The sequence below is a fragment of the Thamnophis sirtalis genome, unplaced genomic scaffold (genome assembly GCF_051295495.1).
Source record: "Thamnophis sirtalis isolate CommonGarterSnake01/CBP01778 unplaced genomic scaffold, rThaSir2_p1.2 scaffold_12, whole genome shotgun sequence".
NCBI classification, from domain to species: domain Eukaryota; kingdom Metazoa; phylum Chordata; class Lepidosauria; order Squamata; family Natricidae; genus Thamnophis; species Thamnophis sirtalis.
The window spans coordinates 51,759,712-51,784,888 of record NW_028261392.1 but is presented as its reverse complement, the minus strand read 5'-3'; the positions used below and the strand labels follow the sequence as shown (position 1 = coordinate 51,784,888).

The window sequence follows — 25,177 nt, the reverse complement described above, 5'->3', positions numbered from 1 at the left end:
TTCAAGTTGCCAAAGTTGAGAAACACTGCTTTGGAATATTTGGAGTACATAATGAAAAACATGCCATGTTGATCTTTTAGATGCAGAGAAGACCTTTGACAGTTTGAACTCAGCTTTCTTGTTCAAGGTTTTGTAAGATATACACTTTGGGTAGAACTTTATAAAATGGATAAGATTGATTTACACTTCACAGAAAATACAAATAATTGTTAATGGAGATCTAATGAAATCCTGGGAGATACCAAAATGAATAAGGCAGTCTCCTTTTTCCTTTCCTTTTTATTTTGGTTCTTGAAATACTTAATAGAGATATCAAATGAGTTTGTGGGAATAAAGATTAAAAGAGAAACATAAGGCATTTTGCAGATCATTTGGTGTTGATTCTGGAACCTCTTTAAAGAATTGAAATAATGGGCAAATGTAAATGATTTTAAGGTATTTTTTTATTAAGGTATTTTATTAAAATTTATAGGCCGCCCTTTTCCCTGAGGGGATTTTGTGCATTAGCAGTTTTAAAATTAATAAACAATGTAAACAGAATGATGCTAACTAAATTGTAAGAATAGAATGTCAAAGAATTGATGAATAAAGTGGGTTTTAAGATTGAGAAGAACGTATAATATCTGAGTATTACCATGACAAATATGAATTGTGTAAGGATTTGCCTCTCCTCTCTCCTCAAGAAAACAGAACTCTTGAAACAAATAACATTTCAAAAGGAAACTTTTATTGGGATATAGTGATAGCAAGAAAAATAAGGCAGAATCTGAAATTCCCACTCAGACCATTAGATTAAACATTGCAGAAAACCCTCCTTTTTGTCCAGTCTGAGGTGAGACAATCCACAGGTGCGAAGTTGTGAGAACTCGAACTGAGAAGGTGGTAAGAAGTTTTTCTCAGGCACCACTTTGCCCATTCCTTTGGAGCTGAGATAAAAGAGATGGCCCAGGCTATCCTTCCCCCTCCTTTTGCCAAGAAGGCACATCAAAGTGACAGAAATAGGAAAAGGTTGTAAAGGAGCATCCTGGCCCTCCCCGCCAGAATGGCCACATCCTGATAGGGATCTATGGGGACCTGACATGCTGCCCCCTAGAAAAAGAAGAACTTTACCTGGAAAAGAACTGGTTTTGGAGCTGGAGCTCTACTGTAACTGGGTTTATAATCTGTGTAATGGGGAATGGATCTATTAATTTAGGTCCTAACTTCTTTGAAGGTTGTAAGGATTGTAAAAATCAGGTAGATACACCATGGCTTCTATTTTAAAAGGTTTTGCTTCTACCCGCTTTTTGTCCACTTGTGTTTTGTAAGCTGCTTTTGCCTCCTCTAAAGCTTTCCTTACTACTGACCAGTGTTTTGTAATTGTTCTATCCACTCTTTTAGGGATGCTATGGTGGGTTCTTCGGTGTGAAGTTCTGGCGTGGGATTAAAGTCTTGGCCCGTAGCTACTCTGAAAGGGATGAACCTTGTATTGCTGTAGATTGCATTGTTCTAAATGATCTCTGCGAAGGGCAGGAGGTCAACCCAGACTGTTGTGACCCAGCCTTCGTAGAAGCAAGAAACAGACTCCTTGCAAAGAAAAAGTCCTCTTTATTTACACCTTGTGAATTAACTGCATTCATTCACCAACAAAGTCCAGGCAAGAGTCCTGCAAGGAGTTAACTGAAGCAATAAGCCTTATCAACTTGTTAGATAATTTAATTAACTCAGCAAATGAACAAACCTCAGTTCTGGCAAGGTAGTCTTTGTCACACGAAACACAATGAGAAAAATCTCCAGAAATGCAAACAGTTGTCTTTTCCAGCACCACTCCCCTTTCCTCCAAATTATTCCCCATCCAGGGAGGGGCTATTCAGCATTCACGTTTGTTTTGCTTCCCTAGTTCACTCCTTGTCCTCCGTTGTTCACCTCTCCTATCTTCTCCACATACGTGCATCTGGAACAGGCCCCAGCTGTTCTTTCTCCTCATTCATCTCTGATTCCAAAGGCAGCTGCCTCTCCGGTGGCTGCGAAATGCCAGGCAGCCCTGGCTCTATCTCTGTGTCTGATGCTGAGCATCCATCGGAGCCTCCCCCAGGCTCCAGAACTGCCCCAAGTTCTTCCCCAACCTCCTCATCTGATTTTGCACCAGCTGCGCTGACAACTGGCGGGCCACAACACAGTTGTCCTGCTGATAGTTTATGAAACATTCTAGGTACTATTCCACATCCAAGTTCATACATTTTGTTGCCCCATTCATCTGTGGATGATGACTAGAATTCAGTCCCTGATTGATGCACAAAAGGGTCAGGAACGCCCTTCAGAACTTTGAAGTGAATCGGACCCCACGGTCTGAAATAATCCTCTGTGCAGCACCATACAAGTGGTAGACATGGTGCAGAAATGTTTTTGCTAGTGCTTTGGCTGCTGTTGGGACCTTCTGACATGGGATGAAATGAAGCTGTTTTAAAAAATAATAATTTTGTTTTATTTTTTGTTACGAATTTTAAATTCTTTTTACAAACCAAGTGTTGTCCGGGTTCCTCCCACCCCCTTTTACATTCTCTCTTATACATTTTTTTTTGCATCACAATATCATTCCATTTTTTAAAATAATTTTTATTAAACATTTTAATCTTTAAAAACAGAAAGAAAAATACAAGAAAAAAAATCAAAACATACATAACAATATAAAGCAATTATACAGCCTTCTGTATCGACTTTCCTGTTTAGCCTTTATAGTTCTTCATTCTGTATTGCCTTCCTATTGATTTTACCTTGTCCAATAATATAATAATAGTAGTACTAACATTTATAATAATATTAATTAATTATATCACCATTATATTTACATTCTCTTATTTTCTGTTTTGGCTTCTGTTTTCTAGCCACATAAATTCTATTCCATATTTTATAGAAATCCAATTCTTCTCTTTCTTTTAGTTCTATTGTCATTTTATCCATCTCTGCACATTTCAGTACTTTTCTAATTATTGTTTCGTCTGCGGGTGTATTGATTTTTTTCCAGTTTTGTGCGAAAGCAATCCTAGCTGCAGTGAATATGTGTATTATTATGTATTGAAATTGTTTATCCATTTTTTGGTCTAATAGTCCTAATAAGAATGCTTCTGGAGAATAAGAATGATATCCTAATAAGAATGCTTTTGGAGAACCTTGACCTCTCACAATACATCATTGGCCCCAAGAGTACTTTGAAGAGATACAACCTGTTTTCTGTATCTAACCACTACGGAGGGCTGGATGGTGGACACTACACAGCTTACTGCAAGAGTGCTACCAAGCAGCGATGGTATAAATTTGATGTTCATGAAGTCTCCGACATCTCTGCATCCTCAGTGAAGTCTTCAGCTGCTTATATTCTCTTTTATACGTCTTACGAACAATGGACTGCAGATGTAGCCACTTAAAGGAAGGACCGGAAGACAACGGGCTGCAGATGTAGCCACATAAAGGAAGGACTGAAGGATGCACTAGCTGGTTTATAAAGTACTGAGCTGAGACCAATGTAAAGTTGCCCAAAAAGGGATGCAGCAGTTCCTTATCCAAAAATGTATTTTAGTGCTATTGCTGAACATTAAATTATTAACTCTGCTGCTTTGTATGGAATAATATGTTTCAAACCGACTTATTTGTAGCTTCGCTTGAAAATTATAAATCTTTGCTTAGTCCTTTGAAAAGTGTTAAGAGTTGGATTCGAGATGTCCTAAAATTCAATGCGTGTCTTTCCTCTTTCCCACGTTTATGGCATTGTCACACTAACCTTAAAGCTTGATTCTACTGTAAATATCTTAGCCAGAGATAAAGATTGGAATGTACATGTATATACCGATTGCAGAATTGCACATCCAACATGTACATAATAAAGAGATCCGATCCTTTGACAAGAAAAAAAAAAAGAATGCTTCTGGTTTTAATTCTATTTTTTTGCTCTGTAATTTCTTCCAACCATTTCCGAATTTTGCACCAGTATTTCCTTGTGATGGGACACATCCGCCACATATGGTAGAATATTCCAGACTTGTAAGAGCCAAGGTGGCGCAGTGGTTAAATGCAGCACTGCAGGCTACTGCTAGATCAGCAGGTCAGCGGTTCAAATCTCACCGGCTCATGGTTGACTCAGCCTTCCATCCTTCCGAGGTGGGTAAAATGAGGACCCAGATTGTTGGGGGCAATATGCTGACTCTCTGTAAACCGCTTAGAGAGGCCTGAAAGGCCTATGAAGCGGTATATAAGTCTACTGCTATTGTAGCTACATCTCCAACATTTGGGGGATAAATTTGGGTACATTTTGGTCAATCTCGCTGGAGGCAAATGCCATCTATAAAACATTTTATAGAGGTTTTCTTGGTAAGCTACTGCCGTCGTAAATTTATAATTTCTTTCCCATAATTTATCCCATTTTTCTAACTCTATATTATGGCCAAGATTTCTTCCCCACTAATCATTGTCTCCTTTAATATCTCTTCCTCCATTTTATATCTTAAAAGAAAATTATATAATTTGGTAATCATTTTTCCTCCAGTTCCTAATAATATTTTATCTAATTCAATTTGTTTCTCGTGTATTCCGTATTGTTCCCAATCTTTTAAAAATCTTGTTTTAATTTGTAAATAGGACCACCATTCCATATTTATTCCTTGTGTTTTCAGATCTTGTACTGATTTTAGTTCTCCTTTTTCAACTAAGAGTTCTGTATAGCTTACCATTTTGCTGAGATCTATAGTATTTGGATATGTCATTGCCTCCATCGTTGATAACCAGATTGGGATTTTCATGTAATAGTTTTTATTTTTATTTTTCCCCAGACCTTAAACTATGTATCTCTGGAAGTAGGAATGAGATTTATTCTTTCCCTCCCAGAGGAAGCCATGCGAGCCTAGTTGGAGATCATGGCTTTCTAGTGTAAGAATTCTTTTATTTTTTAGTTGAATCCAGTCCTTGAACCATGTCAGGGCTGCCGCCTGATAATAAAGCTCCCAATCTGGGAGGCCAAAGCCCCTTTGTTTCTACTATCTTTAGAGGTTTGTATTTAATACACGGTTTTTTCCCTGACCAGATAAATTTGGATACCATTTTATTTAGTTGTTTGAAAAATATATTTCTCTAATTTAATCGGTGTTGTTTGAAAAAGATAAAGTAGTTTGGGTAGTACATTCATTTTAATTGTTGAGATTCTGCCAATTAGTGATATCTGTAGTTTAGTCCAATTATCCAAATCTTTTTGTATTTGTCATAGCAATTTATTGTTGTTATCTTCTTTTATTGTAATACATTTTGCCGATAACCAAATTCCCAAATATTTAATTTTCTTGGCCCTCAAAATTCTCAGTTTCTCCCCCAGTTCTTCATTTTGTCTTTTGGTTAAATTCTCAGTTAATATTTTAGTTTTCTGTTTATTTATTTTAAGCCCTGCCACTTTACTGAATTGGTTTATGTCTTGTAATAATATTAGTCCAGTTTTTAGGGGGTCCTCCATGATAAATGCTAGATCGTCTGCAAAGACCTGCCCTTTGTATTCCTGTGTTCTAATTTTCAATCCCTTTATGTCCTTGTTCTGTCTAATTTGTAACATCTTTGTCTCTATTGAGAGGATAAATAACGGGGAATAGAGGGCGTCCCTGTCTTACCCCTTTGGTTATGCTGAAACCTTCTGTTGCTTCCCCGTTTAGTATTATTTTTGCCCTCAATCTTCTTGGGCAGTCACCATTTCTCCCCTTTCTTTTCCCTCCCTTCATATTCCAAGTGACACTTAGCCGCTGTTTTAAATCTCTGGACAAATTTTTTAAAGCTCCAAATTTAAATTTTTCTTTACCCTTGGGTTGGCCTGGTCCCAACACTCCATCCGATCACCGCTCCTGCTCCAAACTTGGTCCAGATATCCCTGCTCTAGAGTGGTCATTGAAGATGGTCAACACCCCCACCACCAGTCTGGAGAAATTGTTTTGTACCTGCTGAGGAGCTTGCCTTGCTCCTTGTGGTCATTTAAAATGCCTCTTCTTCTTCACTATCCCTTCAGGATGATTCTGGCCCGAAGGCCTCCCGACGATGGTTCGCCAGCTGGGTTTTTCACGAGGTTCCTCGGAGCTTGCTATTTTTCCAGCCATTCCCGCTGATATGCTTCTGGTTTGGGATGAAATGAACCTGTCTTAAAAACAGGTCAGTTACATCCCAAATGACAGTATTTCTTGTGCTTTTAGACAGTTCTACTACATGGACAGGTCCATGAAGATATCTCTCCAGGGTGCTGGCCTACATCAACCTGGAAGCTAAAATGGGGCTCGGGGTACTGCACCAGTCCCCAAAATGCAATGTATGTGCCTACCCATGCCCCATTTTGAGCCTGGAAAGCCTCCTGCACCAACCTGAAAGCCAAAACGGGGCTCAGGGGTGCTGCACAAGTCCCCAAAATGCAATGAGAGCACCACACACACTTGCACCCTGCCCCCTTGCACATGCACATGCATATGCATCCCACCCCCTGTGCATGCATGGCAGAAAACCAAAGATCAGCTGGTCAGCAGGAGGTTCATGCACAGTGGAGCTGGGCTGGAGCGACAACTGGTTTGCCCGCAGAGAGGGCTCTACATTCCACCTGTGGTATGTGTGCCATAGGTTTGCCACCACAGGCCTAGATAGTCTATTTTCTCTTTGTGGAATTCGTACTTTGATAGCTTAGCATAAAGTTTTGCGGCACAGAGTTTATTTAGGACTGCTTGGACATATCTCACACGCTCTACTTCAGTGTAGATTAATACATCATCAAGGTAAACCAAAAAACCCTTATAGAGATGCTCACGCAGCACCTTGTTGATCAATTGCATGAATACAGTGGGGGGGACTTGTAACCAAAAGCAGAGCATGTTAAATTGGGAGCATCCAAAAAGACAATGAAACATTGTTTTCCACTTGCCCCCTCCCTTATTCTAACTATGTAATAGGCTTCACACAGATCTCATTTAGAGAAAATCTCCTTAGAGAGGTGGGCCAGCATGTTTTTCATGAGGGGAAGAAGGTACACATTTTCCATGCACACTGCATTCAGACCCCTCTAATTAACACACAAGCAAAGAGAATCATCTTTCTTCTCCCTGAACAGTAGTGGGGTGGCTACTTTGGGTTGAACTGGCTCAATGAAATCTCAGGCTATGTTTTTGTCTATGAAGGTGTGCAACTCCTCTAGCTTCCTAGGGATCATGGAATACAGTTTTGGCTTTGGTAACTTAGCTCTGGGCACAGTCTGTGGGTTGATGAGAGGGCAGTTCATCCAAGCACTCTTCACTGAAAACCTCAGCCAGGTCCCTGTATTCTTGGGGGATGCCTTGTGTTCCAGCTTTCTCAGCTCCTGCTGTGGTACGTTTCCCCAGCCCCAGAAACTGGCATAGGGGAGTCAGCAAGGGTAGCCACTGCCCTGTCTGCTCCGGTGGTGGTATCTGCAGCTGTCAGCCTCTACTTTGCCTGCTAGCTATCAACTGCCATAGAAACAGGGAGGAAGGGGGCTTGAGGTATTTGGGATGGGTAATTTCTGCTGCTGGAGGAATTATCAAGATTGAGTTTAGTTCTCACCATCTCCTGTGCTGATGGCTTGTGTTTGAAGTTGGTCAAGGCCAACCATCTGTGCATAGCAACTGGCTGAGGCATTTTGAAGATGCACCCCACATGACACCTTGGGAGCTGCAGATTGGTCACTGGGTTGGGGTAATTGGGGGGAGGGTGCAGGGTAAACGTTTGATATGTACATGTTTGCACCTTTTTGGCTCAGATCTTGCTTTCCTTTCGCTGCTTTCTTTTCATAACCAGTAAAAGTATCTTTATCTCTTCAAAAATGGAGTTGGGAGTTTTCTTTCTTGGTTATTGAAGGAGGCATGCCTGACAGCAGCTCCCAGGGGGGTGGGGGTTCACTCTTCCTCCATCAGCTTCCTCCAGCCTCTCATCTTTTTTGTCTCAGCAGTCCAGGGTACCTCAGGTTCTCAGGTCTTGGAAAGCCTCTAGCACAAAATGCATGACATGCTTTTTGAGGTAGTCCTCTCAGTCTGGTTCCTCATCCAGGTCATCATGATCAGACAGGGCTTCCAGCTTGTGCCTGCAGCCCCACTGCTGGCTGCCATGGGTGAGAGTGACTCCTTTGGTTCTCCTCTCCCAGCTGTCTTTCTTCCTCATGCTGACAGACCATATCAGCTTTGCAGGGTCTTCCAGGGTAGCCAGTTCCTCCATCAAGCATCCGGAGGCTGCATCAGCCTGAGTTGTGATGGAAGTTTCACCCTAGCATTTGCCATCCCTGTACTCACTACCATGGTTGATTGTGGTTTGCAGAGTCCCTTCAGTAGAACAAAATATCTCTGGGTTGACCACTTTTGCAGATCCTGTCTGATGTAAGGACTTCCCTCTCCTTTCTCCTCAAGAAAACAGAACTCTTGAAACAAATAACATTTCAAAAGGAAACCTTTATTGAGATATAGTGATAGCAAGAAAAATAAGGCAGGATCTGAAATTCCCACTCAGAACCATTAGATTAAACATTGCTTAAACCCCTCCCCTATGTCCAGTCCAAGGTGAGCCAATTCACAGGTGCGAAGTTGTGACAATTCGAGCTGTGAAGGTGACAAGAAGTTGTTCTTAGGCACCACTTTGCCCATTCCTTCAGAGCTGAGACAAAAGATATGGCCCCAGGCCTATCCCCCCCCCCGCACTTTTCCAAGAAGACACATCAAAGTGACAGAAATAGGGACTTCCTGTGGGCGTGGCCTGTTGCCGAGGAGGGCTCCACCGAGCTCCTCAGAGATCTGGTCTGTATATCTAAATAAGATCATAGATAGCACCCCTTTTTGGCTAAGAAAGGGGCAGGGAGGATAGCTCCGTAGGTTAGGGTCTATTCGTAAGCCACAGCCTTTTTCTTTTTTTGGCTGTGGAAGAGATTAGATCCAGCCGAAGCGGAGCCTTTATCTCCGGCCAGTTCTTCTCAGCTGCCTTTTTTTTTTTTTGGCAGCCCCAGACAGGCTAGCCCCCCCCAGGACAAAACAAAGTTTTTTTTCAAGCTAGAGTTGATACGGGAGGGTACCACCCCTGTGAGATTTATGCTTTTATTACTATCTTAAATACCAGCACCATTTGTCTTAAAGACTTCTTTGTTTAAATAGACTTTAAAATGGCGATTTCTCTCCGTGGATGATTACTGGATGTACTTAGCCGGGCTTATCTTCCTGCAGACCGCTCCTTAACAAAATAAACTCTTTTTCTTTGGAAATAGAGGGGAGCGAAGCACTGCTTACTTGTTTATCTATTATGGCACCCAGATCAAAGAAACGTCTTGCTACAAATGTGTCTAAAGAATTTAAACAATCTTTTTTGGAAACTCAGCCTTTGTCTCCTACGCCCTCTACTGGAGAAGTTTTAACACAGGAATATCTCTTTAAAATATTTAATGCCCTTAAGCAAGAACTTAAGGAATTTGTATTGCAACTTTATGAGGATCTAAAATCTAAAGTTAATCAAATGAAGGCGAATACGTTTGCAGCCGTGTCTGCCCTGTCAGATTACTCTGCTGAAATAGAGAACAGATTGGAAAGTCTGGAGAAGGCTAATTTTGATTTGACTACCAATATTCAAATTTTACAAGAAAAAATTAGAAATAACGAAGAACAGCTTATGACGCTAAATTTTGATAGGAAGGCATTTTCAATAAGAGTCAGAGGATTCCGTGAAAAGGAGCAAGAGAATTTGAAACAGACATTTGCTGAAGCCTTCAGCCATGCGCTGGGAAGCCCGGGACTTAACTTTGATTGGCAGATTCGGAAAATCTATCGCCAGAACTCATTGATAGCGGAACAGCGACAGCTCCCGAGGGACATAATTATACATTTCTCTACAAAAGAATCTAGAAACGCGATTGTGCAAAAGTTCCATAATAACAGTCTCCGAGTTGATGACCAGGACGTGATTGTCTTCAAAGATATACCTTTCCAAATGTTGAGAGCAAGAAGGGACTACGCCTTTTTAACTAAAGAGCTTAGGAGTCAACAGATTCGATACAGATGGGAGGCCCCTGCCGGCATCACGGTTACATTTGAGAATCAAAGATTTCGTCTTAACTCTGTTTCGGAAGCTCAAGATTTCTATTGTAGGATTCTGAAGGCGGGACTTCCTGACGCGCTTGGAAGAGAGGAGAGACAAGCGGAAGGAGAAAGCAAACGGCTGGCCATGCGGCTGCAAGATGGAGGGGGTAGCCCCTCCTCCCTCGGAGAAGCAGAAGAACGCAGATCGAGAATTTAGATACTTCAAAAGACTTCCTAAAGTTGAGGACTGAATGGGGGTTTGAGACCTCTCTCCGGTAGAAAAAGTGGACTAATTTTTATCAGAAGGGAAAGCTGGGTGAAACTACTTTGAGCTAGATTCTAAAGTAACGTTAGCATAAATCTGATAGTGGTTAAAAGAATGCGGAATGATTTATGTTGTTTAAACTTTGTTAGATGGGACTATTTTAAAATAGAAGGTTAACTGACTCTTGCTGAAAGCATTATTTGAATATGATCCATGCTATTTAACTTTTATTTGAAGGGAAAGTTGGTTGTAATAGTTCTGAGTTATTTTTCAAATAAACGCTAGTATAAATTTGATAGTGGTAAATATTAGACAAGCAAGAGATGAGGGTAAAATGCATGTGGAATGAACTACGTTATTTGTGGTAAATATCAGACAAGCAAGGGATGAGGGCAAAATTTACGTTGTTTAAAGCTTATTAGAACAGGAAGCCGCTTGGGATTATCTTAAGATAACTGTAAAAAGAATGTGGAATGATTTATGTTGTTTAAACTTTGTTAGAAGCGACTACCTTAAAATAGAAGGTTAACTGAATCTTGCTGAAAGTATTATTGGAATATGTGGAATGATTCATGCTACAAATCGCTCTGAGTTATATTTTAAACAAATGGTAGTACTACGTTATTTGTGATAAATATTAGACAAGCAAGGGATGAGGGCAAAATTTACGTTGTTTAAAGCTTATTAGAACAGGAAGCCGCTTGGGATTATCTTAAGATAACTGTAAAAAGAATGTGGAATGATTTATGTTGTTTAAATTTTGTTAGAAGCGACTACCTTAAAATAGAAGGTTAACTGAATTTTGCTGAAAGTATTATTGGAATATGTGGAAGGATTCATGCTACAAATCGCTCTGAGTTATATTTTAAACAAATGGTAGTATAAATTTGATAGTGGTAAATATCAGACAAGTGGGGGATGAGGGTAAAATACATGTGGAATGAACTAAGTTATTTAAATTCTATTAGAAGGGGAAGTCGGTTGGAATTACAGAAATTGATTCCTGTGTAAAGTAATATCTGATCTACGCTGCTTAACTTTACTAAGAAGGGGAAATCGGGTTAGATTATTTTGAATTACTGTTTGAAAAAGGGGTAAAGAAAGATCATTTACGTTGTTTAAATTTTATTAGATGGGAAAGTTTGATTATTTGTCTGTAAAGTTATATTTGAATATATGGCATAAACTACGCTGCTTAAATCTTACTGGAAGGGATCATGAGGTTTAGGAAGGGAACGGGAGAGTCTACAGAAGGTCGGGGTAAATAGCAAAGAAGTAAGAGATGAGAATAAAATATAGATAGAATGATTTATACTATTTAAGCATAGATAAAGATGGGGGGCTGAGATCAACACAAAGAGTGGTTTCTTTTTTTCTTTTTTCTCTTTTCTCTTTTCTTTTTTTCCTTTTTTTTTTTTCTTTCTCTGCTTTTCCTTTTTTTTTTTTTTTTTTTTTGATATATTACTTTTATTTTTTAATCCATATGTATACAAGATATCTTAGATAGAAGGTAGTGCCAGGTGTGGACCCTGGGAAGTCGGGAGGATTAGGGATGGGGATTGTGGGGGGTGGGGTGGGGGGGTGTTAATATAGTTTTAATAAGAACAAGAATGTATTTATATACGGTGGTTCCTTTTTTTTTTTAATTATTATTATTATTATTATTATTCCTTGGTTTACTTTACTTTTATCAGATCAAACAACACTCGAATAAAGGCATACACCAAGGAGGGAGGTAGAGGGAAGGAAGAGGGAGGAGTAAGGAAGGAGTAAGGGGAATGTAAGGAGTAAGGGGAATGTAAGGAGGGTGTCTGGGGAGTAAGGGGAGAAGGAAGGCTTGAGGGGAAAGGGAAGTAGGAGGGGAGTGTTAGAGGGAGAAAGGAAAGTTGGAGGGGGTAGATGGGGTGTATGGAGGACGCAAGGGTTAGGTGGGGTTGTGAATGATGAGTTGTGTTTCCTTTTTACTTGTTCGTTTTATTCCCTTTTTCTTTTTTTTTTCTTTTCTTATAGTAAATACCCTGTATATAAATGATTGCAAATGGAATGTGAAAATTGAATAAAATATATTTCCTAAAAAAAAAAAAAAAAAAGTGACAGAAATAGGAAAAGGTTGTAAAGGAGCATCCTGGCCCTCCCTGCCAGAATGGCAGATCCCAATAGGAATCTATGGGGACCTGACATCATTGTATATTATTTCAAAATAACTATGTTAAAACATAAAATGAAGTTTAAAAGACAAGTTAAGATGTGAGAAATGACAACTGTCATTGCTGGGGAGAATTTCTGTGATAAAAATGAATGTCTTGCCTAAAATGATACTTTTGTTTTAAACAACAGTTGTTTTAACAAGCGATGAACCATTTAAACAGTGACAGAGGAATATATCTATCTGTGGCAGGGGAAAACATGAGTTAAACAGAAAGTGTTACAAAATCTAAAGAAAAGAAGAGGACTGGGATTGCTTGATTTGAAATTATATTTTGCAGTTGCTATTTGGTTTTGATGGATGAGTGGGTGTTGCTGAGAAATAGAAAGCTTCTAGTGTTAGTACAACATAAACTCAGATTGTGCCAGAAAATAGCTTTATGGCTGAGGGCTATAGCTGTCAATGGTCTCTTATTTACAATTAATAGAAGTATTTAAGGTAGAGAAATGAATTTATGATTTTGGACACTGTAAGACTGATTTTGAAATAGAATTGTAATTGAAAATGTAATTGCTAAAACATATAAACTTTCATTTTAATTTGAAACAGAAGAACATGTGAAAAAATGTTTGATAAAATGGTCTAAAATTTGTTATACAGATGGAACAATGTGAACATATGTGTCTGGAAAGATTGAATTATAAACTATATTATAATATTAAAGAGATTTTTTAAATAAAATTATTGGTTGTATATGTCACCAGAGAAATTGTCTAGACTGTATTAAAGGACTTCAAATTTATGTTAGAAATATGAACAGCAAGAAGGGACTTTTGTTTGATTTATCTGTTAAATAGTGCGACAGAGCATCAGGCAGAAAATTATTTTCCCCTGAGAGGTACCAGAGAATGAAATTGAAATGCTGGAAGTACTGGGCCCAGTGTTCTTGTTTGAGGGACAATTTCTTTGGCATTTTAAGGGCTGTTTCAGAGGATTTTAAAGATTAATAAACAATTAAGATTAAAGATTTTTGGGGGAATTGATGAACAGTTGGAACAAGTCATACAATTTTGTTTTATATATGATAATTGCAGCAAGTTGCACAAAATAGAAAGATTTTGCATTACCTACAATTAGTGAAGATAATGAAATTGGCTGAGATAGCTAAACTGACTTCTTTGATCAAAGAAAAGACAATATCTATGTTTATTGCTGATGGGACACATTGTGTAGACTTTTTGTATGAAACAGAAAAAATGAACTTATGATATATGGCTTTGATTATTACACAAGATAGAACAGTATTTCTCAACCTTGACAGCTTTAAAATTTGTAGATGACAATTCCCAGAATTCTCCAGCCAGCATCCTGGATGGGAAATTCAGTGTTGAATCTGTCAAGGTTGACAAACACTGGGATAAATGATAAAAATAAGAGAGTTATGTGGTGACTCATAAAGTAGGATATAAATCTATATTGATATTTATAACTGCTCTACAGTAAACAAGATAGCAAACTACTTCTTTGTATATTTTCTTTTCACTTCTTTTACTTTTTTCCACTTTTAGCTTTCGCTTTAATTCTTTTCTTTCTTTTTCTTTTCTTTTTTAAACTTCATATTATTTTGAATTAGTTTTATATTCCCTTTCAAAAAAATCTTCACTTAAAATTATATCAGTTATATTTATCTCTAGTTGACATAAGTCAGCATTATTTCATCACTGACTTACATAGATGGTTATTACTAAGAGGAGCTGTCCCTTCAGCACCAGAACAAAGTTGTGTAAGAATTGGAATGCAAGGTTGAAATAATAGCGTGGAAATTATTATGACAAGTTTAAGATGAATTTATGAGTTCTCAACTCACTCAGCATTGTTAAAGCCAGGGCTAAATTAGCTCAATATTTTTCTCTATATTTCTTCTCAGTTTATGTCTTCCCATTATGCTCATCTTGCCCTCTTTTTCTAAATCATACATTTATTTTTAAATACAGAAATAGAATTTTAAACTTAGAGCAATTCAGTCATCAAAATCCCAGTATGTGTCTTTTAATTTAAAAGAATAGGAAGAAAAATGCAAAATAAAATAAGTGTATAATAATAAATGTAAAAAACATTATTAAATGTATAAAGTCATGTGACATTTAAGCAGAAAAGCATTAAATGAAGGGAATAAGGCATTCATATCTATCTGCCTCCCAGCATATATCAGCTACTTCAATCAAAGTGGTACTATGATGACAGTAACCAACCAGAATGCGCCATGCAAATTAGAATACTATATCATGTACCAACTGCTCTGCTGCTAGCTGGTTGTTATAGTGACAAACTGAGGCCTTGCCTCTTGGCTTCTTCTTGAAAGAAAAACCTTTAATTTATCAAGGGAATGAAACGAAGAGAAGGGGAAGAAGGTGAGGGAGAGAAAGAATTACCTGAGAAAACATTATCTGACTAAGAAGAGAATAGCAGAAAGGCCATCATCACAAGAAGCATTCACTGGCCATGCCAGTGCTCGCAACTAATGCTGAGTCAGAAACAGGTATCCCAAAATCCTTTTCTAATGAGCTTCCTTCAGAAATCATGGAGGAGATAGAGCACACATGTCCTCAGCCTCGGCTGGTAAGTAAAAGACAAAGGATACTTTCTTTTTTCTTTTTTGCCTTCTTGAGCTCAGTGCTTTATGAGGTTATAGACTAATCCTGCTTTGTAGTCTGAATAGAAATATAAAAAAAGGACCTGATCTGTGTTAGCTCTGTGTTTGCTTTCTTTATTACAAGAATATGTGTTACAAAGCAGTTATTGTGCAGAGAGAGAATCTGGGGTTATAGTATGTTTCTGCAGCCTGGCTTTTTTCAAACATAAAGTCCATCCAGCTCTACAGTAGGCTTTTCTTCTAGCCTTTGTTAGATTTGCCACAAAACTTAATCCTTGTCTGTTAATTTACATTTTTACTTATTAAATCAAATTTGCTTAGACACAGATTTTCACATTATTTTTTTAAAAGCATACTCAGAGAACATTGGGAAAGAATATCACAGTTCATTCTCTTTTTTTCCTGAGATGCAGTCAAACTATATATATAAATCATCTGAAATAGTATATGTCACTTTCACGTAGTTCAGCACATATGAGTTGGGAGAGTTATCAGGAGAAAATCTGCATTTCCTCAGTAATTTTACCTATTGAAGCAGTGCACATAAAGAATCCAGTTGTGTATAGAATATAGCATCTTTTCCTCATTGCCTAACATGTCTTAAAAGTAGATTTTATTCATTTTCATTGGCATAATTTTGCATATAAATTTTCAATTAAAGAAAACTGTGTTTTTTAAAAAGTAGAAAGGATAAGAGTTTGTTCTGTTCTTTGTTCTATTAGCTTTGTGTGAGCTTCCATAAGAATGTATTAAGAATTTGCATAGAAGGAAGCAATCATTTTCAGAGATAATGAGATTTGGAGGACGAACATAGTTTTTCCTGATTTATATGTGTGGAATGAGAACATTATCTCTAAAAGTAAAGAAGCAGTGCTAAGCCTGAAAGTAAGTGTAGTTAAGATTAGGCCAGAAGACCTAACCTTGTCTATCCACAATGGCCCAGTAACTGTGCTCTCTGTAATAACAGAAGTTACAAAAAACAAAATAACAAAAAGCAAAAATATATAATTTTCTCCATTGTAGGAAAAACTTTTCCTGTGGAGTTCTATTGATGTATTCTGGGTAGTGGCTAACTGAGAAAGCAAAACTCAGAAGAGTTTACTGTAAATAGAAAGTAGTTAATGTTTTCTCGCTCAAAAATAAACAGTGAACTTACCAAGTAAATACATTTTAATACATTTTAAAAGCCGTTAGTGGCTCATAGTATATTATAGATAATACTTAGATTGTAGTAATAGGTTTCCATATATCTTATTATTTTGTTAATAACATGGGGAAAGCTATTTGAACTGTTTCCTATATTAATTATTATAAATATATTCCTATTGAAATTTGTGGCAAAGTAAGGATTTTAAAACATATAATTCCACTACTTAAAAAATAACATAGAAGCATAATATTTTTATGGATTTTACAATTTCATGAACAGTGTAAGAAATTAAAACTTGCAAAGCTATTAATGAATTCTAAACTTATTAAATCAAAAATATAAACATTGTTTCGGACAGTTTATAGAACTCTTATGCTTCAAAAATACATTTCTACAAAAGTAGTTATATTAGTCTGTTGCAGGAAAAACAGCAACACTCTGGCAATTTCAAGATTAGCAAATCTATTATTATTAGATGTTGTCAGACTTAGTACATTCTATGAATTTAATGAACAATATAGTCCATGAAAACATAACCTATAAAACATTTATGTAATAACTTTATGCAGGACTATATGCATTACTGCATATATCATCAATCTACAGAAACATAGAAAGTAAAAGACATTTTATTCCCATTTGATTCCCTTCCTACATTTTTTTAGAAACACCATGGAAGTGATTTGCCATTACCTTCTGCATTATTTTTTCAACTTTACAATCTAACAACAACTCTTGAATTCATTGATAGTCTCCTAAACAAGTATTAGCCAGGCCTATCTCCAAGCTCAAGTTTCCAAGCTCAACCAAGGTCATAAAATTATTGCTACCTATTGAGTTATGCAAGAAAATAAAGATTATATCTATTACAGGGACATCCCTGGAAAAAACACAATGGCAAGCATATTTTGATAGGAAGAAAACTGTTCTAGCTAAAAAGAATAACAACAGTAAAAATGAATATTTAGCAAAGCATAACATCCTATTACAAATGATTCCATTAAGAATTATAGATAAAGTATAATTAACTTTAGTTAAAATATGTCATTAAGCCCAAGACCTGGAATGATGGAATGGATTGGCAGTATCAATGTGGGGCAGCCCTTGAAGAGCATTCGGAGACTTCAGCTTGTCCAGAATGCAGCCGTGCGAGCGATTGTGGGTGCACCTCGGTTCACCCACGTAACACCTATCCTCCGCGAGCTGCACTGGCTGCCTATTGGTCTTCGGATGCGCTTCAAGGCGCTAGTCGTCACTTATAAAGCCCTTCATGGTATTGGACCTGGGTTCTTGAGAGACCGCCTGCTGCCAATTACCTCCAATAGACCGATTAGATCCCACAGATTAGGCCTCCTCCGAATTCCATCCGCCGGCCAATGCCAACTGGCGACTACCCGGAGGAGAGCCTTCTCTGTGGCTGCTCCGACCCTCTGGAACGACCTCCCCATGGAGATTCGAACCCTCACCACCCTCCAGGCCTTCCGCAAAGCCCTTAAAACCTGGCTGTTCCAACAGGCCTGGGGCTAAAGAGCTTTTGCCCCCCTCCTCGAATGGTATGGCTGTTGTGTGCTTTTAAATTATGTATTGTTATGTTCATCTTTTTTATCCCCTGTCTGTACCCCCTTCCCTGACTTGAATTGTGAGCCACCCTAAGTCCCCTTCAGGGAAAAGGGCGGCATATAAATGTAATAAATCCAATCCAATCCAATCCAAATTGTATAATCAAGTTAGTTCTATAACAAGGGTTACTAGCTAGATAAAATCATTTTATATCTACATTGCTTCTACCAAAGGAGCAATATTTTGCATACTGAATATCTCTACCAAGGATATTGTATATCTATTAAATAATTATTTTCATATAGGTGAATATACAAAAAGTGACCAGTATAGTTATCCTCTATTTATAACCTCAATAGATACAGGGATTTCTATTGCTAAGCAAGGTATTCAGTAAGTTAGTCACACCCAATTTTACAACCTTCTTTGCCACAGTTGTTAAGCAAATCACTATAGTTTTTAAATGAATCATGTGGTTATTAAATGAATCTGACTTCTCTCATTGACTTTGCCTGTTGAAAACTGGCTGGGAAAGTCACAAATGGCAAACATAAGACCTCAGGACACTGCAACTATTTTAAATACATCTTGGTTGCCAAGTACCTGTCAGGTGTGCCTCATTCAAAATCCAAGAACAACCCCAACTCCATTTGATTAGAGAAAGGTACTTTTACTAGACATGAAAACAGCAAAAGTGAAGCAAGATTTGAAGCAAAAAAGCACGAACTTGTACATATCAAACGTTTTCCCCAAACCCTCCCACCAGTTACCCCAATCCAATGTCCAATCTCCAGCTCCCAAAGGTGTCATGTGGGGTGCATCTTTGAATGGCCTCATTCAGTTGGTATGCAGAGACAGTTGACCTTGACCAAACCCAAAGACAAGCAATCAGCATGCACAGAAGATGGTGAGAACAAAATTCCCTAAGTGATATCTCCTCTAGTACCTATTCCCCCCAAATACCATGAGCCCCACCCTCCCCGTTTCTATGGCAGCCGATAGCAAGCAGGCAAAGTAGGGGCTGACATTTGGCCCTCCTGCAGAAAGGATGTCATACCTGGAGGAAAATATAAAGAAACAACAACAATAGCAAAACACTTTTTGACATAATTAGGGTTTATCAGGGTATTTAGAATGAAACTTTAGCAAGAGTTTGGAGCCCTGACATCAGACTTATTCACGCACTCAGAATGGGAAAGAGGGAAATGTTTCCAGGCCACTAAATACTGTATTTTCCCTCTATATTTCCTGGAATCCAGGATTTCCTTGACCTCAAAATGTTGTTCACCTATAAGGAGAGGGACAGAAGGAGTGGGATGGGGTGAACACATAAAAGAAGTATGCTCCGGTTTCAGTAAACTAACATGGAACACGGGATGGATTCTCCTGAGTCTTTGGCAATTCCAATTGCACTATTACTGGGTTTACAATTCTAACAATGGGGAAAGGACCCACATATTTAGGACCAGGTTTCTTCGATTTTTGGGTGGTCTGAAGATGCTTAGTGGGTAAGAAAACCTTGTCCCTGTCCCCTTTTTTAATCTGCTTATCTTTTATGTGCGTGGTGAGTGTCGTTTAAGGCCTTGCAAGTCACAGGTCAGAAACCAGGGTGAGTAGATGAATAATCCACTCATATAAGGACAAGTTTGTTGGTTTCTCCTGAGGCAATTCAGGAATGGGCACAAAACCCTGGCCAAATACTACTTTGAAAGGGGTCAAACCAGTACTACTATGTCCAGATTATTATACACTTCCTCCACATAAGGCAAGAGGTCAGCCCAATTGTCTTGCTGATAATTGACATAACACCTGAGATACTGCTCTAGAACAGAATTAGTGCATTCAGAAGCCCCATTAGTTTGCAGATGGTGGGCGGAGCTTAGTATCTTGAGTGGAGCCTATCAACTTTAGGAACTCCTTCCAGAAGTGGGAGGTGAATTGGACCTCCCTGTCTGAGATAATGTCAGGAACTCCATGTAACTCCGTGTAATCTATACATATATAGGATGAACAATTTTGCCAGTGTTTTTGCAGACGGAATCTTGGAGCAGGGCACAAAATGCACTTGTCTGGAGAACAAATCTGTGATCATCCAGCTGACAGAATTTCCCAGACTCTCTGGCAGCTCGACAATAAAATCCATTGATATTTCCTTCCAAGGGGCACCAGGTCTGGCAACAGTTTGGAGTAGTCCTTGAAGTTTACCTGGTGGTCTCTGCCGCAGCACAAACAGGACAACTAGCAATGTAGGATTCTATGTCTTTTTTCAAACTGTTAAAACTGCCTTTTAACCAAATGTAAAGTTTTCAGCCCCTTTGAATCATGGGAATCATCATCATCAAATGCCACCAGGTTAGTAGGGCCCACCAGACTGCAAATGCTTCTTTTTCCCAAATGGCCCACCATATTTCTGTCTCAGTCAATTTTTGAGATTTATAAGTGCAGGGTTGCAGGTTCCCATCAGCATTCATTTGAAGCAACACCGACCCTACCGCCACATCACTTGCATCCGCTTGGACCACAAATAGTGCATCCATATTGGAGTGTTTTAATACTGGTTCAGCTGCAAAAAGTCATTTCAATTTCTCAAAAGCTGCTTGGCAGTCCTTCAAGGACTGGGCCTTGCCTTGACTTCTCCCTTTGACATTAGGAGATTCGTGATTGGCAGAGCAATACTAGTGAATGAGGGGATAAATTGGCGGTAAAAATGTGCAAATCCTAAAAAACTTTGTAATTTCTTGCGAGGCCCAGTCTGTAACAGCACAGACTTTTTCTTGGTTCATTTCAATACCCTCAGGTGAAATGCAGTACCCCAAATAGTCATTTTTCTCTTGGTGGAATTCGCATTTAGACAATTTGGCATAAAGTTCAGCAACTCGGAGTTTTTTCAGGACAGAACGCATGAGTCTTACATGTTCCTCTAATGTTTCTTTGTCTACAAGGATGTCATCAAGATAAATTAACACCCCCTTATACAGGTGTTCATGCAGCACCTCATTAATTAACTGCATAAAAACAGCTGGCACCCCCTGCAGTCTGAATGGGAGTACTCTAAACTGAAAGCAACCCAGAGGGCAGTTGAAAGCAGTCTTCCACTCATCTCATCGCATGGTCCAAGACACTGGCACCCCACTGGGAACCTAGATACAAAGTCCAGTGCTGCGGGGACCGGAGTCGACAAAGGCTGGAATCTCAGCGGAGTTCTCCTTGTAGACCTGGCCCAATGACACTGGGCACATGACTGCACGCACCTCCATACATCATTTTTCAGATGGGGCCACCAAAATTGATGGGAGGCCAGGTGCAACATCTGAACAAACCCCCAATGTCTTGATGCAGACACGCAATGAATCTGCGCAAGCAGCCGTCGACGGATGTGCCCTGTGGGAACATAGAGCCAGCCCCAACACTTCAAAAGATCCCCTTCCAAAGTCCATGGGGACGCCGGCCCCACTTCCGCCTTTTGTTGCTCCACCCAGTCGTCACCCCGCTGTGCATCCCGTATCAGAGACTGCATGCTCACGGGATGACAAACGGCAGCGCAGGATGCAACGGGTAGAACAGTCCGAGGTGGAAGCGAGTTCGCAGGGTCAGAGTTCTCTACTTTACTTGGCAGGGCCTCCGCCCTGTGACTCCACACACCCCGAACGCACGCTATCTTGTGCGAACAGGGTATCACGGCCGCACCAACGTGCTGGTTGTCCGACATGATAGTGCGTTGCTGAGGGATGGCTGCAGTCCACGCAACCCTTCTGTTCTTCTTGGGGCAGCTTCTTGCCAGGTGTCCAAGATCCCCACAGTAGAAGCACAATCCCTCAGCACGTTGTCTGTCCATCTCTGTCCGTGACACTCGAGGTCTGACAGCACCCAACTCCATGGGCTCCTCCCAGTCCACTGCAGTTCCTTGCTGAACCGGCATGCTGGTGGTCTCCTGGAATACACGGCAAGGCCTTCGCCTCTGCAGCCGGGCGTCTATCTGGAGGCACAGGTGGACCAATGCATCAAACATCGGTGGCCTGTCCACCCTTGCCAGCTCATCTTGTAACTCATCGGACAGGCCATCCTGGAAGGTGTCCATAAGCGCTGGTTCATTCCATGCTGAGTCCTGACTCAGCAGCCAGAATTCGCTTACGTACTCCTGCAAAGATCCACGACCCTGCCTTAATGCCTTCAGTCGCCTAGTTGCTGTTTCCCCCTTGATGGGATCCTCAAACATCATCCGAAAATGTTGACAGAAACCTTGGAAGTCATCCAACAAGGGGCTAGACTGACTGAGCAAGAGTGTGGCCCACCGGGCAGCTGTGCCTGAGAGCAAACTGATAATGAATCCCACCTTTGTCCGGTCAGTGGGAAAGTCCTCCGCTCTCAAACTCAGGAACAACTGGCATTGTCCCAGAAACGCGGCAAACATGGCCAGACTCCCATCATATTTATCTGGCATGGCTACTGGACACTTCCTCCTTGGCTGGGGGGGTCTTACAGCTCTCTGCAACTGGGTAATTTGGTCCGACAACATTGCGATTTGTTGTGCCATTTGTCTATTTTCAGCCATCAACTGCTCCATAATTACGGGAATGAAGGCTTGTAAGGCAGGAGTCAATCTGTTCTGTCCCCCCTTCTCCGCTCGTTAAACAGACGACAGGCAAACAGCTTAAAAGGAACTCTCTTTATCAGTTCTCGGCTCAAACTTACTGCGAGCCCAAAAATAACATAAATAAAGTCTCAGACTAGATAACAGAATAGCAAACAAAAACTCTTATAAGCAATGCACTTCTCCAAGGGTCTTCTTGAATCAGGGTTACAGAAAACAAAGCACTTTTCCAAGTGTATCCAAGTCATCTCCGGCTTTTATCCGGACTCTGTAATACACCTCCCTTAAGTCCAATTTAGTGAAAAATTTCCCCTTGACCAAGTGAGCTAACATGTCCTTCATCAGGGGTAAAGGGTACATGTTTTCCATGCAAATGCTGTTCAAGTTTTTGTAATTTACACATAAGCGAAGAGAGCCATCTTTCTTCTCTCTAAATAAAACTGGCGTGGCCACCCATGGCCTAGCTGGTTGGATGAAACCCCTTCTTAGGTGTTTATCAATGAAGTTGCATAATTCCTCCAGTTTGCGTGGGGTCATCAAGTAAATCTGTGGCTTGGGGAGTTTCATCCCTGAGAGGATTTCTATGCTGCAATCAGTGTATCAGAAGTCCTTTCGCTGAATGCCTCTCTGAGGTCCCAGTATTCCTTTGGGATTTTCTCCTCCCCCTCAATTTTTTGCATGAAAACGCTGCTAGTTCTGTTACAGCACTGGCTATGTGGGAAGTCTTCCCCTCTCCCTTAGCCAGCTGGGCAGAATGGATGCATAGCAGGCCCTTGCTCCAGTTCACCCGTAGCCAAGGTAATCCCAGTATGAAGGGCCGTTCCATCCATGGAGCGACAATGAAACTTAAAGATTCTCGGTGGTCTCCCATCCACATCTTAGTTACAAAATGCGCCAGGGGGGCCTCAGCAATTGACCCATCCAATTAGCAAAAGGCGATGGGTACTTTCATTGTTCTCAGCCTGAGACCCATTTTCTCCACCACCTCTGGGCTAATAACACATCTGGTGCAGCCACAATCTAAAAGGGCCAGCATCTTCCCTTGTGCCCCAGTCGAGGGTACCTTTAGTTCTACTCGAATGGTCATTGGACCCGCATGAGGACTTACCAGGGGGTCGTCATCGTAGTCGGCTTCACTTTCTCCTGAAGAAGCTGGAGTTTCCCTCTCATCCTGGCCAAGAGGAGGAAAATCAGCAACTTCCACACCCTTCAGGGTAGTTTCACTGGCTGCCAGTTGGGTTTCTTCTCTCCAGCTGCAGCTGGTTTTGGGGCAATCTTAGAATAGCAGTTGGCAGCCCAATGCCCGAACTTCCCACATCGAAAACAGGAAGTTGATCGGGGCTTGGTTGCTGACCCCCCCCCTTTTCTGCTCTTGAAGCCTCTTTCAGCATAAGGGGTTTTTGGTTCTGCTGCTCCCCCCACGGTATCACTTTCTGGCTAGGTCAATGTCCACATCAGCAGTCAGCACATACCAGCATTATAGGTCTTTGTGGGGGGGACTCTGTTCACACAGCTCTGGTACACAACGTCATTAAGGATATCTTTGTAGTTGTCCATCAATGCCTCCTGGGACCACTCCCTCATGTGCACAGCTAGCTCACGAAATTCCTGAGTGTATTCTGCTCCGACCCTGAGTTAAAGTTTTCATTCTCGTTCTTGCCTTCCGATTTGCGAGGGGATCGTCAAAGCCTGCCCTCAGGGCCGTCATAGACCCATTGTAATCCCTCAGCTGGGGGGGGGGAATCATCGTTATGAAGAGCCACCATCCAGTTAGCTGCGGTGCCTTCCAGCACCATAGTAACACTTCTCACTTTGGCAGCCTCTGATGGGAAATCCTCCCCATATTCCTGCATGTAATTCCAAACTTGAGCCAAAAGAAATCCCAGTGCTTTGGGATCACCTCTACACTTGATTCCCAGAGGAGGAATTTTTGGAATTCAATGCCTTCGTGGAGCTACCCTTTCCCTTGGGGGTGCCTGAGCTGCTGCTGCTGCTGGAGCTCCTCCAGCCTGCCTAGTTACTGGAACCTCTCCCAGGGAAAATTTGGGGTTTGCCAGGGTGTCCACTTCCCCGTCCACCTGCTTGGCTTTTGGTGCGACTTTCTTCAATTACCCCAAGTCTCTTGTAGAAGTTGTAAAGTGTGGGACATCATAAGATTCTCTTTTTTGGCTTCCTGCCAGGCAACCTCTGGTGGCTGGCACCAGGTGGTACAGTGGTGGGTTCCAGATCCCATTGCAACTGTTACGGTGCAACGGGGCTGGGCGTCCACCACATGAACGTGTGCAAGCGGTGTACACTCCGTAAGCCCCGGAAACCTCAAATACTGGTAAGGAGCACGGATGGGCATGTGGGTCCTCCAGAGCATTGTACTGCAATGGTACTTGGTGCTCCCAGCAGGCACCGGTACGCCCGTGCCAGGACATACCAGTCATAACCTACCACTGGGGTGGTAGTAACTCCTGCCAGGATCTCCTCAAGATCATTCATTTGTCTCACTCCCAGCAACCATTTGGGTCAGATTGACTTGTCCTCAAGATTCAGTTCAGCCATCCACTCAGTTTCCAAGGGAGGAGAGGATCCCGTAGCTCCCATGTCCTTCTGGTTGCTGCAAGGGTTAGACATGTTGATGCAATCCCAACAGTAGCTTTTAACTCCAGGATGGTTGCAAAGTGAGATCTTGCTTAATATCAGGCCTGCCTCATTCAAAATCCAAAAAGAACAACCCCAACTTCATTTGATTAGAGAAAGCTACTTTTACTAGACTGT

At 40.6% G+C, this 25,177-nt stretch overlaps 1 protein-coding gene across 1 annotated transcript in view; it reads left to right on the top strand.

The window, feature by feature from the left end:
- Positions 1-14,771: 14,771 nt before the first annotated feature.
- PCYT1B (phosphate cytidylyltransferase 1B, choline) overlaps positions 14,772-25,177 on the top strand; it is a 61,841-nt gene continuing 51,435 nt past the window's right edge. Inside the window, exon 1 of the mRNA XM_087726528.1 lies at positions 14,772-15,076. Coding sequence (XP_087582654.1) covers positions 14,960-15,076 — 117 coding nt within the window. The 5' untranslated portion in view covers positions 14,772-14,959. The remainder of the gene's footprint in view (positions 15,077-25,177) is intronic.